We start from the raw sequence: 12413 nt of genomic DNA, 5'->3' as shown, positions 1-12413 counted from the left end.
CAGCGCAGCGCCCGGCAGGGGGCAGAGCAGGGCCGTGCCCGGCAGGGGGCAGAGCAGGGCCGTGCCTGGCAGGGGGCAGAGCAGGGCAGCGCCTGGCAGGGGGCAGAGCAGGGCAGCGCCCGGCAGGGGGCAGAGCAGGGCAGCGCCCGGCAGGGGGCAGAGCAGGGCAGCGCCTGGCAGGGGGCAGAGCAGGGCAGCGCCTGGCAGGGGGCAGAGCAGGGCCGTGCCTGGCAGGGGGCAGAGCAGCGCAGCGCCCGGCAGGGGGCAGAGCAGGGCAGCGCCTGGCAGGGGGCAGAGCAGGGCCGTGCCTGGCAGGGGGCAGAGCAGCGCAGCGCCCGGCAGGGGGCAGAGCAGGGCAGCGCCCGGCAGGGGGCAGAGCAGCGCAGCGCCCGGCAGGGGGCAGAGCAGCGCAGCGCCTGGCAGGGGGCAGAGCAGCGCAGCGCCCGGCAGGGGGCAGAGCAGCGCAGCGCCTGGCTCAGGGGTGCAGAGCAGCGCAGCACCTGGCAGGGGGCAGAGCAGGGCAGTGCCTGGCAGGGGGCAGAGCAGGGCAGCGCCTGGCTCAGGGGTGCAGAGCAGGGCAGCGCCCGGCAGGGGGCAGAGCAGGGCAGCGCCTGGCTCAGAGCAGCTCCTAGTTCAGGGGTGCAGAGCAGGGCAGCTCCTGGCTCAGGGGTGCAGAGCAGAGCAGCTCCTGGCTCAGAGCAGCTCCTGGCTCAGAGCAGCTCCTAGCTCAGGGGTGCAGAGCAGAGCAGCTCCTGGCTCAGAGCAGCGCCTGGCTCAGGGTGCAGAGCAGGGCAGTGCCCGGCAGGGGGCAGAGCAGGGCAGCTCCTGGCTCAGAGCAGCTCCTGGCTCAGGGGTGCAGAGCAGAGCAGCTCCTGGCTCAGAGCAGCGCCTGGCTCAGGGTGCAGAGCAGGGCAGTGCCCGGCAGGGGGCAGAGCAGGGCAGCTCCTGGCTCAGAGCAGCTCCTGGCTCAGGGGTGCAGAGCAGAGCAGCTCCTGGCTCAGAGCAGCGCCTGGCTCAGGGTGCAGAGCAGGGCAGTGCCCGGCAGGGGGCAGAGCAGGGCAGCGCCTGGCTCAGAGCAGCTCCTAGCTCAGGGGTGCAGAGCAGAGCAGCTCCTGGCTCAGAGCAGCGCCTGGCTCAGGGTGCAGAGCAGGGCAGTGCCCGGCAGGGGGCAGAGCAGGGCAGCTCCTGGCTCAGAGCAGCTCCTAGCTCAGGGGTGCAGAGCAGAGCAGCTCCTGGCTCAGAGCAGCTCCTAGCTCAGGGGTGCAGAGCAGGGCAGTGCCCGGCAGGGGGCAGAGCAGGGCAGCTCCTGGCTCAGAGCAGCTCCTAGCTCAGGGGTGCAGAGCAGAGCAGCTCCTGGCTCAGAGCAGCGCCTGGCTCAGGGTGCAGAGCAGGGCAGTGCCCGGCAGGGGGCAGAGCAGGGCAGCTCCTGGCTCAGAGCAGCTCCTAGCTCAGGGGTGCAGAGCAGAGCAGCTCCTGGCTCAGAGCAGCGCCTGGCTCAGGGTGCAGAGCAGGGCAGTGCCCGGCAGGGGGCAGAGCAGGGCAGCTCCTGGCTCAGAGCAGCTCCTGGCTCAGGGGTGCAGAGCAGAGCAGCTCCAGCCCTTCACCTCCAGCAGGCCAAGACAAGAGGGCAGGCAGAGCTGAGACAGTGCCAGGAAAGGTCCAGTCCCAACTGAGCACGGCACACAGAGCCCCTCCACAGCTCCCTGCCCTGCAGTGCTGCCTGCAGCCTGCCCTGTGCCTGTGCCTGGCGGCAGTGGGGGCTGCTTACCGGCCCAGCACCCCCCCGAAGCTGTAGTCCAGCAGGTGGTCTGTTGGGGACTGGATGTCGTTCTTGGAGGAGCCTTTGTCGTCCAGCAGGGGCCCACTGCTGGCCTCGCTGTCTGCCTTCTGGCTCAGGCTGTCGGAGAAGGCATCGTCCCTAGGCAGAGGGGACCCCCATCAGGTAGAGGAGACCCCCATCAGGCAGAGGGGACCCCCATCAGGCAGAGGGGACCCCCATCAGGCAGAGCCCTGCCCCTGCAGGCAGCCCAGCCACAAGGGGCATCTGAGCATCACCACCCCGGCAGCTGCGGCCTTGGCCAGCACGGGGCTGGACCACAGCCACCGCCCAGCAGCACCTGGGGCCTGGGAAGAGCAAACACCACCTCCCTGCCTCCCCTGAGCTGCAGCTGCTGTGGCAATGAATCACAGACTGGGGGGGGGTTGGAAGGACCTTCAGGACCACCCAGTTCCAGCCCCTCTGCCGGGGGACACCTCCCAGCAGCCCAGCTTGCCCAAGGCCTCATCCTGCCTGGCTCCAGCTTGGAGCCTCCAGGGGAGCCTCCCTCTGGGCAGCCTGTTCCAGCACCACCCTCATGGGGACGAACTTCCTCCTCGTGGCTCATCTCAATCCACCTTCTTGCAGTCTGGGGCCACCAGCCCTCGTCCTGGCACTCCCAGCCCTTATCAGAAGTCCCTCCCCAGCTCTCCTGTACCCCCTTCAGGGACTGGAAGGCTGCTCTGGGGTGTCCCTGGAGCCTTCTCCAGGCTGAGCAGCCCCAGCTCCCAGCCTGTCTCTGTCACAGCAGAGGTGCTCCAGCCCTTGGGTCATCTTTGTGCCCTCCTCCAGACCTGCTCTTATTCAGGTACAGGACCAGAAGTGGCACCTGAGAAGGACCCTGGGGTCTGCCTAGGGGCCAGGTGGGCACTGACTGATGCCAGGCCAACATACAGAGGGGGCAAGGCCAGGATTAAAGCTGAGCCATGCCACTCTGGGGGGGCAGTGACAGCTGGGGCCAGGCCCTCTGAGGGGCAGGACTTGGTGCCTGGCTTTGTCAGCCTGAAGGAGAAAACCTGAGCCAGCACATGGGGAGGGAGCTGTGAGCAGGGGCAGGCCTTGTGCCCAGGCCACAGCCCCCACTGCAGGCAGCTGGAGCTGGGGCTGGGGCAGCCGGGGCTGGAGCTGGGGCTGGAGCTGGGGCTGGGGCTGGGGTAGCAGGGGCTGGAGCTGGGGCTGGAGCTGGGGCTGGAGCTGGGGCTGGAGCTGGGCTGGGGCTGGGGCTGGGGCTGGGGCAGCCGGGGCTGGGGCAGCCGGGGCTGGAGCTGGGGCTGGGGCTGGGGTAGCAGGGGCTGGAGCTGGGGCTGGAGCTGGGGCTGGAGCTGGGGCTGGAGCTGGGGCCGGGGCTGGGGCAGCCGGGGCTGGGGCAGCCGGGGCTGGGGCAGCCGGGGCTGGAGCTGGGGCTGGGGCTGGGGCCGGGGCTGGGGCTGGAGCCAGGGCTGGGGCTGGAGCTGGGGCTGGAGCTGGGGCAGCCGGGGCTGGGGCAGCCGGGGCTGGAGCTGGGGCCGGGGCTGGAGCCAGGGCTGGGGCTGGGGCTGGAGCCGGGGCTGGGGCTGGGGCCAGGGCTGGGGCTGGGATGGCAGGGGCTGGGGCTGGAGCTGGAGCTGGAGCCGGGGCTGGGGCTGGAGCCGGGGCTGGGGCTGGAGCTGGGGCTGGGGTGGCTGGGGCTGGGGCTGGAGTTGGGGCCAGGGCTGGGGCTGGAGCCGGGGCTGGGGCTGGGATGGCAGGGGCTGGGGCCGGGGCTGGAGCTGGAGCCGGGGCCAGGGCTGGAGCCGGGGCCAGGGCTGGAGCCGGGGCCGGGGCGGCACTCACATGTCCTGCACCACGATGTACTGGTGGGGGATGAGGCCATCCACGCCGTTGTGCCTCCCTTCCCACCAGTCCTCGGAGGCGCGGTGGTAGAGCAGCAGGGACGCTCCCTTCTTGAAGGACAGCTCCCGAGGGGACCTCCCGGCGTAGTCAAACTTGGCTATGGCCTCGATCTGCTCCACCTCTGCAGGGGCAGAGCGCAGCCTGCTTCAGGCGCAGCTGCAGGCACCTCAGCAGCCTCCTCCGCCGGGCCTGCAGGCTGAGCCGCTCCCTCGGCCCCTCCTGCGGCTCCTGGCAGACCCCAGAGCTGCCAGCAGCTACACAACGCCCCCGGCTGGGGGCAGCTGGCATTGCCCTGTGTGGGCATCATCGCCCACACCCTCGTTCCCTGCAGCACCTCCAGCAGCTCAGAGAGAGCTGCGGCTGGGCCTCCCCCAGAGCCTCAGGGAACGCTGACGATGCCCCCAGCTGCAGGCACCAGCCCCCAGCTGCAGGCACCAGGCCCCAGCTGCAGGCACCAGCCCCCAGCTGCAGGCACCGGCCCCAGCTGCAGGCACCAGCCCCCAGCTGCAGGCACCGGCCCCAGCTGCAGGCACCGGCCCCCAGCTGCAGGCACCAGCCCCCAGCTGCAGGCACCGGCCCCCAGCTGCAGGCACCGCCCCCAGCTGCAGGCACCCCCCCGGGGCCTGACTCCCAACGCCTCCTGCTTGGCCCTCTGGAGCCAGCCAGCTCCAAGGGCCTGACAGCAGCCAGAAGCAGCAGGAACATCTCCCTGAGAGGTGGATGAGCTCAGGTCAGCTAAAGCCCCCCGGCTCCAGAAGGACCCCAACAGGGCCCCCAGCACCGACTGCTTCCCCAGCAATGCCAACACGGCAGCCCCCCCCCCGGCAGCCCCCCCTGCCCTGCACACAGCAGGGACAAGGGGAAGGAAGCAGAACTCTGCATGGCACTGGTGGAGCCCCCCCGGACAGCTCCCAACACCCACCCTGTGCCCTGCCACCAAGCGAGACCCTCACGGACAGCCTGCGGCGGCTGCCGGCACGCAGCACCCAGAGAGCAGCCCCCAGCCTGCTGAGCAGCGGCCTGCAGCTGCCCTGCTGCAGCACAGCTCCACAGCTCCCCCGCTGCAGCACCACTGCCCCGCTGCAGCACCACTGCCCCACTGCAGCACAGCTCCACAGCTCCCCCGCTGCAGCACCACTGCCCCGCTGCAGCACAGCTCCACAGCTCCCCCGCTGCAGCACCACTGCCCCACTGCAGCACAGCTCCACTGCTCCCCCGCTGCAGCACAGCTCCACAGCTCCCCCGCTGCAGCACCACTGCCCCGCTGCAGCACAGCTCCACTGCTCCCCCGCTGCAGCACAGCTCCACAGCTCCCCCGCTGCAGCACCACTGCCCCGCTGCAGCACCACTGCCCCGCTGCAGCACCACTGCCCCGCTGCAGCACAGCTCCACTGCTCCCCCGCTGCAGCACCACTGCCCCACTGCAGCACCACTGCCCCACTGCAGCACAGCTCCACTGCTCCCCCGCTGCAGCACCACTGCCCCGCTGCAGCACCACTGGCCCACTGCAGCACAGCTCCACAGCTCCCCCGCTGCAGCACCACTGCCCCGCTGCAGCACCACTGCCCCACTGCAGCACAGCTCCACAGCTCCCCCGCTGCAGCACCACTGCCCCGCTGCAGCACCACTGCCCCGCTGCAGCACAGCTCCACAGCTCCCCCGCTGCAGCACCACTGCCCCGCTGCAGCACAGCTCCACAGCTCCCCCGCTGCAGCACCACTGCCCCACTGCAGCACAGCTCCACAGCTCCCCCGCTGCAGCACCACTGCCCCGCTGCAGCACAGCTCCACAGCTCCCCCGCTGCAGCACCACTGCCCCACTGCAGCACAGCTCCACAGCTCCCCCGCTGCAGCACCACTGCCCCGCTGCAGCACAGCTCCACAGCTCCCCCGCTGCAGCACCACTGCCCCACTGCAGCACAGCTCCACTGCTCCCCCGCTGCAGCACCACTGCCCCGCTGCAGCACCACTGCCCCACTGCAGCACAGCTCCACTGCTCCCTCGCTGCAGCACAGCTCCACAGCTCCCCCGCTGCAGCACCACTGCCCCACTGCAGCACAGCTCCACTGCTCCCCCGCTGCAGCACAGCTCCACAGCTCCCCCGCTGCAGCACCACTGCCCCGCTGCAGCACCACTGCCCCGCTGCAGCACCACTGCCCCGCTGCAGCACAGCTCCACTGCTGCCCCGCTGCAGCACCACTGCCCCACTGCAGCACCACTGCCCCACTGCAGCACAGCTCCACTGCTCCCCCGCTGCAGCACCACTGCCCCGCTGCAGCACAGCTCCACTGCTCCCCCGCTGCAGCACCACTGCCCCACTGCAGCACCACTGCCCCACTGCAGCACAGCTCCACTGCTCCCCCGCTGCAGCACCACTGCCCCGCTGCAGCACAGCTCCACTGCTCCCCCGCTGCAGCACCACTGCCCCGCTGCAGCACCACTGCCCCGCTGCAGCACAGCTCCACTGCTCCCCCGCTGCAGCACCACTGCCCCACTGCAGCACCACTGCCCCACTGCAGCACAGCTCCACTGCTCCCCCGCTGCAGCACCACTGCCCCGCTGCAGCACAGCTCCACAGCTCCCCCGCTGCAGCACCACTGCCCCGCTGCAGCACAGCTCCACAGCTCCCCCGCTGCAGCACCACTGCCCCGCTGCAGCACAGCTCCACTGCTCCCCCGCTGCAGCACAGCTGCCCCGTGCAGCCCCTGCCGCTCACCGTCGTCGCTGGTGTGTGGCTCGGTGCCGTTGTCGTGGTCACCCTCCTCGATGGTGCCCGGCTCGCTGTGGGGGCTGTCGCTGCAACACAGCGCGGCAGGCAGTCAGGGCACGGGCAGGGCTGCTCCCCAGCCACCCGCACCGGGCACGCTGCCACCCCAGGGACCCAGGGCTCCGTTCTGCTGGGCCCGAGGTGGTCACAACAAGCCCCAGCAGGTCTCTGGACCTGCTCTGAGCGGCAGACGTCGCCACCGCTGCGCCCGCACCCGGAGGGTGCTGCGCCGCGGCCCAGAGGGTGCTGCGCTGCAGCCCAAAGGGTGCTGCACCCGGACCCAGAGGGTGCTGCGCCGCGACCCAGAGGGTGCTGCGCCGCGACCCAGAGGGTGCTGCGCCGCGACCCAGAGGGTGCTGTGCCGCAGCCCAGAGGGTGCTGCACCCGGACCCAGAGGGTGCTGCGCCGCGGCCCAGAGGGTGCTGTGCCGCAGCCCAGAGGGTGCTGCACCCGGACCCAGAGGGTGCTGCGCCCGGACCCAGAGGGTGCTGTGCCGCGACCCAGAGGGTGCTGCGCTGCAGCCCAGAGGGTGCTGCGCCCACACCCGGAGGGTGCTGCGCCGCGGCCCAGAGGGTGCTGCGCCCACACCCAGAGGGTGTTGCACTGCAGCCCAGAGGGTGCTGCGCCCACACCCAGAGGGTGTTGCACTGCAGCCCAGAGGGTGCTGCACCCGCACCCAGAGGGTGTTGCACTGCAGCCCAGAGGGTGCTGCGCCCACACCCAGAGGGTGTTGCACTGCAGCCCAGAGGGTGCTGCACCCGCACCCAGAGGGTGTTGCACTGCAGCCCAGAGGGTGCTGCACCCGCACCCAGAGGGTGTTGCACTGCAGCCCAGAGGGTGCTGCACCCGCACCCAGAGGGTGTTGCACTGCAGCCCAGAGGGTGCTGCACCCGCACCCAGAGGGTGTTGCACCCGCACCCAGAGGGTGTTGCACTGCAGCCCAGAGGGTGCTGCGCCTGGACCCAGAGGGTGCTGTGCCCGCACCCAGAGGGTGTTGCACTGCAGCCCAGAGGGTGCTGCGCCTGGACCCAGAGGGTGCTGTGCCCGCACCCAGAGGGTGTTGCACTGCAGCCCAGAGGGTGCTGCGCCCGCACCCAGAGGGTGTTGCACTGCAGCCCAGAGGGTGCTGCGCCCGCACCCAGAGGGTGTTGCACTGCAGCCCAGAGGGTGCTGTGCCCGCACCCAGAGGGTGCTGCGCCCGCACCCAGAGGGTGCTGTGCCTGCACCCAGAGGGTGTTGCACTGCAGCCCAGAGGGTGCTGCGCCCGCACCCAGAGGGTGTTGCACTGCAGCCCAGAGGGTGCTGCGCCCGCACCCAGAGGGTGTTGCACTGCAGCCCAGAGGGTGCTGTGCCCGCACCCAGAGGGTGCTGCGCCCGCACCCAGAGGGTGCTGTGCCGCGGCCCAGGTGTCTCAGCTGTGCTTGGCCACACAAAGTGGGACCCAGCTGGAACCTCCCAGTCCCTCCTCCACAGCTGCCTCCGGCATTCTGCCCTCCAGCCTGCCCCACGGGGGTGGTGCAGGTGCCCAGTGCCAGGGCAGAAGAGGTCTCCCAAGTGCACAGGAGCCACACATAAACCGGTGCCAGCCTCTTACCGGCACTGCCCAGGGGGTGCCAGCCCTCACCCTCCCGCTGGCAGCTGGGCTGGGAGGTTCCCCATGCTGGGCACCTCAGGGGGGCTCAGCTGTGCACCACGGACCCCCCCATGGCAGACCCCTCTGGCCTCCAGCACCGGCAGAAGGGAAGGATCTGGGGGGTGGTGCAGGCCAGCTCGGGGGCAGGGAATTCATGCAGCCAGCAGATGCTGCTGGAGCTGCAGGGCTCTGCTCACAAGCTCCAGCCCAGGAGCACTTTGCTTAGAGCTGACCTCAAATGCTGGGCTGCTCCAAACACTTCTGCGGGCTGCAGCTGGAAGCAGCTTCAGCAGCATGGGAGGGGGCTCCTGAGGCTCCCACCCAGGGCTGTGCTGCTGAGTCAGCAGGAGAGAAGTGAGCAGAGCTCAGGGGAGCTGCTTGTCTGCACCAGCAAAGCCCAGGTGGGAAGCAAACCTGCCCAAGGCAAGGAGGGACTGCTGGGGCAGCCTGCAGGCTCCTCTGCCTTCCTGAGGTGCTCAGAGGCAGGAGCCTGCAGCCTGGCACAGAGCAGGGCGCTGAGCCAGCGTGAGGGCACCGGCAGGGCAGACGCACAGCAGCAGCTCACCCAGCTCAGCACCTGCAACAAGGTGCTCTGCAGAGGGCAAACTCACCCAGCACCTTCAGCCTGGCCTCAGCTGCCCTCACTGCGAAGGCTGAGCCTCCCCAAAGCTCTCCTCCATCCCACCCCTTCGGAGAGCTGCCTCTGCGAGCCCCTCTGCTGCACTGGTGCGAGCTGGGGCCTCCTCTCTGCGCCACAGCTCTGCATGCTGCCACAGCTCAGGGCCCTGGCACCACCCCCAGCCCCGCCCCAGGGCTCACCAGTACTCCTCCCCCCCGGTCATGCACTTCTCGTAGACAGGCCCCTCCAGCTCCCTGGGGCTGGGGAAGATGCCCTCGTGGTGGATGATGATGGTTTTGATGACCTCATTGACGTGGGCTTGGCAGGACACCGGGTCCTGCCCGTCGGGGATGTGCATCAGCGTGGGCCCGAAGCAGATGGCCAGGTTGTAGGGGTCCATCATGTTCTCATCGCTGTACTGCGACAGGCTGCGGGCACAGGAGCTGCCCTCAGAGGGCTCCCAGCCCCCAGGGAGCAGGCTCTGTGCTGGGCATCCCTGGGCACACTGCCAGGGCTCAGCAAAGAGACCCCAGACCCCCCCAGGGAGCAGGCTCCGTGCTGGGCATCCCTGGGCACACTGCCAGGGCTCAGCAAAGAGACCCCAGACCCCCCCAGGGAGCAGGCTCCGTGCTGGGCATCCCTGGGCACACTGCCAGGGCTCAGCAAAGAGACCCCAGACCCCCCCAGGGAGCAGGCTCCGTGCTGGGCATCCCTGGGCACACTGCCAGGGCTCAGCAAAGAGACCCCAGACCCCCCCAGGGAGCAGGCTCCGTGCTGGGCATCCCTGGGCACACTGCCAGGGCTGGCAGGGCTGAGGAAGGAGCAGAGCCCCGGTGCCCCTGGCAGGGCGGCAGGGCAGCAGGGCAGCAGGGCAGGGCCAGGGCAGGGACTCACTGGTTGAGGAAGGCAAAGAGGTATCTCATGACCACGATCACAGCCCGGGGCAGGGTGATGAGGATCTGCTGGATCTGCTGCACCCTCTCGGGGGCGCTCTCGATCTCTGCAGCACAGGGGGGACACAGCAGCCCTTTAAACCTTCTCAGCAGCAGGCACCACGGCCCGGGGGGGCTGGTGCCAGGGCCAGCAGCCCGCTGGGCAAGGACGACAGCTGGGGCCCGCGGGCCTGGCACCGCAGGGGCGGCCGGGGCGGGTGCCCCCCGGGGGTGCACTCTGCTGGGGCTGCTCCCCAGCCTGAGCTCGGAGAGGACCTCTGCTGACCCTCACGGCCCCCCCCCGAGCCATAGCAGGGTGCTGGGCCCCTGCCTCACCCCCAGCCCTGCCCACCCAGGCTCCTCACGCAGCTTCCCCCACAGCAGCGGAGCTCAGAGGAGCAGCTGCCCCCCCAGCCCTGCCCCGTGCCCCCAGCCCTGCCCTGTGCCCCCCCCAGCCCTGCCCCATGCCCCCAGCCCTGCCCCGTGCCCCCAGCCCTGCCCCGTGCCCCCCCCAGCCCTGCCCCGTGCCCCCAGCCCTGCCCTGTGCCCCCCCCAGCCCTGCCCCGTGCCCCCAGCCCTGCCCCGTGCCCCCAGCCCTGCCCTGTGCCCCCCCCAGCCCTGCCCCGTGCCCCCAGCCCTGCCCCGTGCCCCCCCAGCCCTGCCCCGTGCCCCCAGCCCTGCCCCGTGCCCCCCCCCCAGCCCTGCCCCGTGCGCCCCCAGCCCTGCCCTGTGCCCCCTGCCCTGCCCAGGCACTCACTGATGGTGGAGATCAGGTCCTGGAAGCGCTCCTTGGGGAAGAGAGGGTTCTCCAGCCCCCGGAAGTAGAGCTTCAGGACTCCAGCCACAGAGTTGATGTCTCGCTCGTTCTGGTCATCAGCCAGGGGGTCCTCACCTGCCCGGGGACAGCGCTGCTGGCAGGTTGGACCAACACAGCAGGAGGCTCTCCCCAGCTCAGCAGGAGCCCAAAGCTCCCCACAGCTCGGAGCCTCCCCCCGCTGAGCCTGCAAGAGGCAGCTGTGACACAGCAGCCTGCCCAGACCTGCCCCGACCTGCCCAGACCTGCCCCAGCCTGCCCAGACCAGCTCCAGCCTGCCCAGACCAGCTCCAGCCTGCCCAGACCTGCCCAGACCTGCCCAGACCAGCTCCAGCCTGCCCAGACCTGCCCCAGCCTGCCCAGACCTGCCCAGACCTGCCCAGACCTGCCCCAGCCTGCCCAGACCTGCCCCAGCCTGCCCAGACCTGCCCAGACCTGCCCCAGCCTGCCCAGACCTGCCCCAGCCTGCCCCGACCTGCCCAGACCTGCCCCAGCCTGCCCAGACCTGCCCCAGCCTGCCCTGCACAAGCCCAGCACCCTGGGCATGTCTTACACCTCCTGGAGAGGACATGGGCTGGGGCTGGTGCTCCTCGCAGCCTCCAGCCCTGTGCACTCCTGCACTGGCAGCAGCAGCCCAGAGCTGAGTAGAGCCAGGCAGCAGTGGGTGCCAGCCAGAGGAGAAGGGCTGGGCTGGAGGGCACAGGCTCTGGCTGGCAGCTCTGAGGGGCTGGCAGTGCCTGTGGGCTTTGGATGCTGATCCTTCTTCAGCTGGCTGTGCAAACCCTCCAGCTTCTGCCTCATTCCCTGCCTGGCCACCTTCATCCTGAGCCCTCTGATGCTGCTCAGAGCTTCGTGCCATGGAGGCCTCCCTGAGCCTGGCTTCACCCTCACTTGGTGGCAGCAGACTGCCCTGCCCTGCCCTGCCCCCCGGGTGTGATTTGCTCATCCCAGCCGCTGCCAGCTCCACCTCCCAGGCTGCCACCGGGCCCCCTGGCCAGGCTGCCCCTCCCCTGACACAGGGCTGTAGGAGAGGGGAAAATGGATCCCCCAGAGAACTCCTCTGTGGCTTATTTGCTGCTTCCATGCTCTTGGTGACTGTGGGGAAGCTCTCTGCCCCCAGCCCTGCTCCTCACCCTGCTCCCTTCCCCACGCTGGGACAGCTCCAGAGGGAGCACCCACGCACCCAGCACCCCCTGGCAGCGCCAGCAAGGGGCACAGCCTGGCCACTCACCTCTCTCGAAGGAGTTCTTGATGTCATTGACTTCCACCTGGGAGCCAGGGACCCTGAAAATGCCCTGCTGCTGGAGGCCTGCAGAAGGACCGAGTTAGAGCAGGGCTCTGCCCCCTGCCCTGGCTGTGTGCTGGGGACAGCAGGGCTGGGGCCCTGCAGAGCCACGACCCCAGCTCAGGGCAAGACCCAGCCAAGGGCTCCTGCTGGCCTGGGAGGAGCAGTAACAGAACCCCCACATCCACCACCCGTGCAGGGAGCCCACCCAGCACCGTGGGCCCCGCTGCTGGCTGCCACAGCTCCGTGCCCGCCGCAGCCAGGCCCTGCCCGCTCACCGTAGAGGTTGATGTAACGAATGCAGCTCTCCACCACCAGAGGGATGGCCTGGCCAGAGTCCTGGTGCAGAGGGAAAGCAGAGCAGTCACTGCCCGGTGCTGGCACAGGCAGGGCCTGCAGCAGGGAGCAGAACCACAGACTGGGAACCAGGAGAGGTTAGAGGCTGTGAACGTTAGAGGCTGTGAGCCCAGAGCCAGGACATCGGTGCCACCAGGCTTAGTGAGAGCAGAGGCAGGAGGAGGAGGTGCTGCACGCACCAGGGCATCAGGGCACACGCCTGGGGCACGCAGCTGGGCACCAACAGCTTCCCCGGGCTGTGAGGGCCACCGCTGTCTGCTGGAGCCAGGGGAGGGCTGCCACAGGTGCCATGAGCCAGGACACGGCCTGTGCTCTGCCA

At 70.1% G+C, this 12413-nt stretch overlaps 1 protein-coding gene across 2 annotated transcripts in view; it reads right to left on the bottom strand.

Annotated features, from left to right (window-relative positions):
* The window catches only part of SRGAP3 (SLIT-ROBO Rho GTPase activating protein 3), a 63975-nt gene that overhangs the window by 2640 nt on the left and 48922 nt on the right, over positions 1 to 12413 (bottom strand). For both annotated transcript variants that reach the window (XM_054179892.1, XM_054179902.1), the window contains exons 13-20: positions 12016 to 12076; positions 11684 to 11761; positions 10396 to 10530; positions 9601 to 9706; positions 8907 to 9134; positions 6404 to 6483; positions 3629 to 3809; positions 1769 to 1918 (exon numbers count right to left, since the gene is read on the bottom strand). In XM_054179892.1, coding sequence (XP_054035867.1) covers positions 1769 to 1918; positions 3629 to 3809; positions 6404 to 6483; positions 8907 to 9134; positions 9601 to 9706; positions 10396 to 10530; positions 11684 to 11761; positions 12016 to 12076 — 1019 coding nt within the window. The remainder of the gene's footprint in view (positions 1 to 1768; positions 1919 to 3628; positions 3810 to 6403; positions 6484 to 8906; positions 9135 to 9600; positions 9707 to 10395; positions 10531 to 11683; positions 11762 to 12015; positions 12077 to 12413) is intronic.

Source organism: Dryobates pubescens, chromosome 1, assembly GCF_014839835.1.
Source record: "Dryobates pubescens isolate bDryPub1 chromosome 1, bDryPub1.pri, whole genome shotgun sequence".
Taxonomy (NCBI): domain Eukaryota; kingdom Metazoa; phylum Chordata; class Aves; order Piciformes; family Picidae; genus Dryobates; species Dryobates pubescens.
This window is presented reverse-complemented; position numbering and strand designations above follow the sequence as displayed.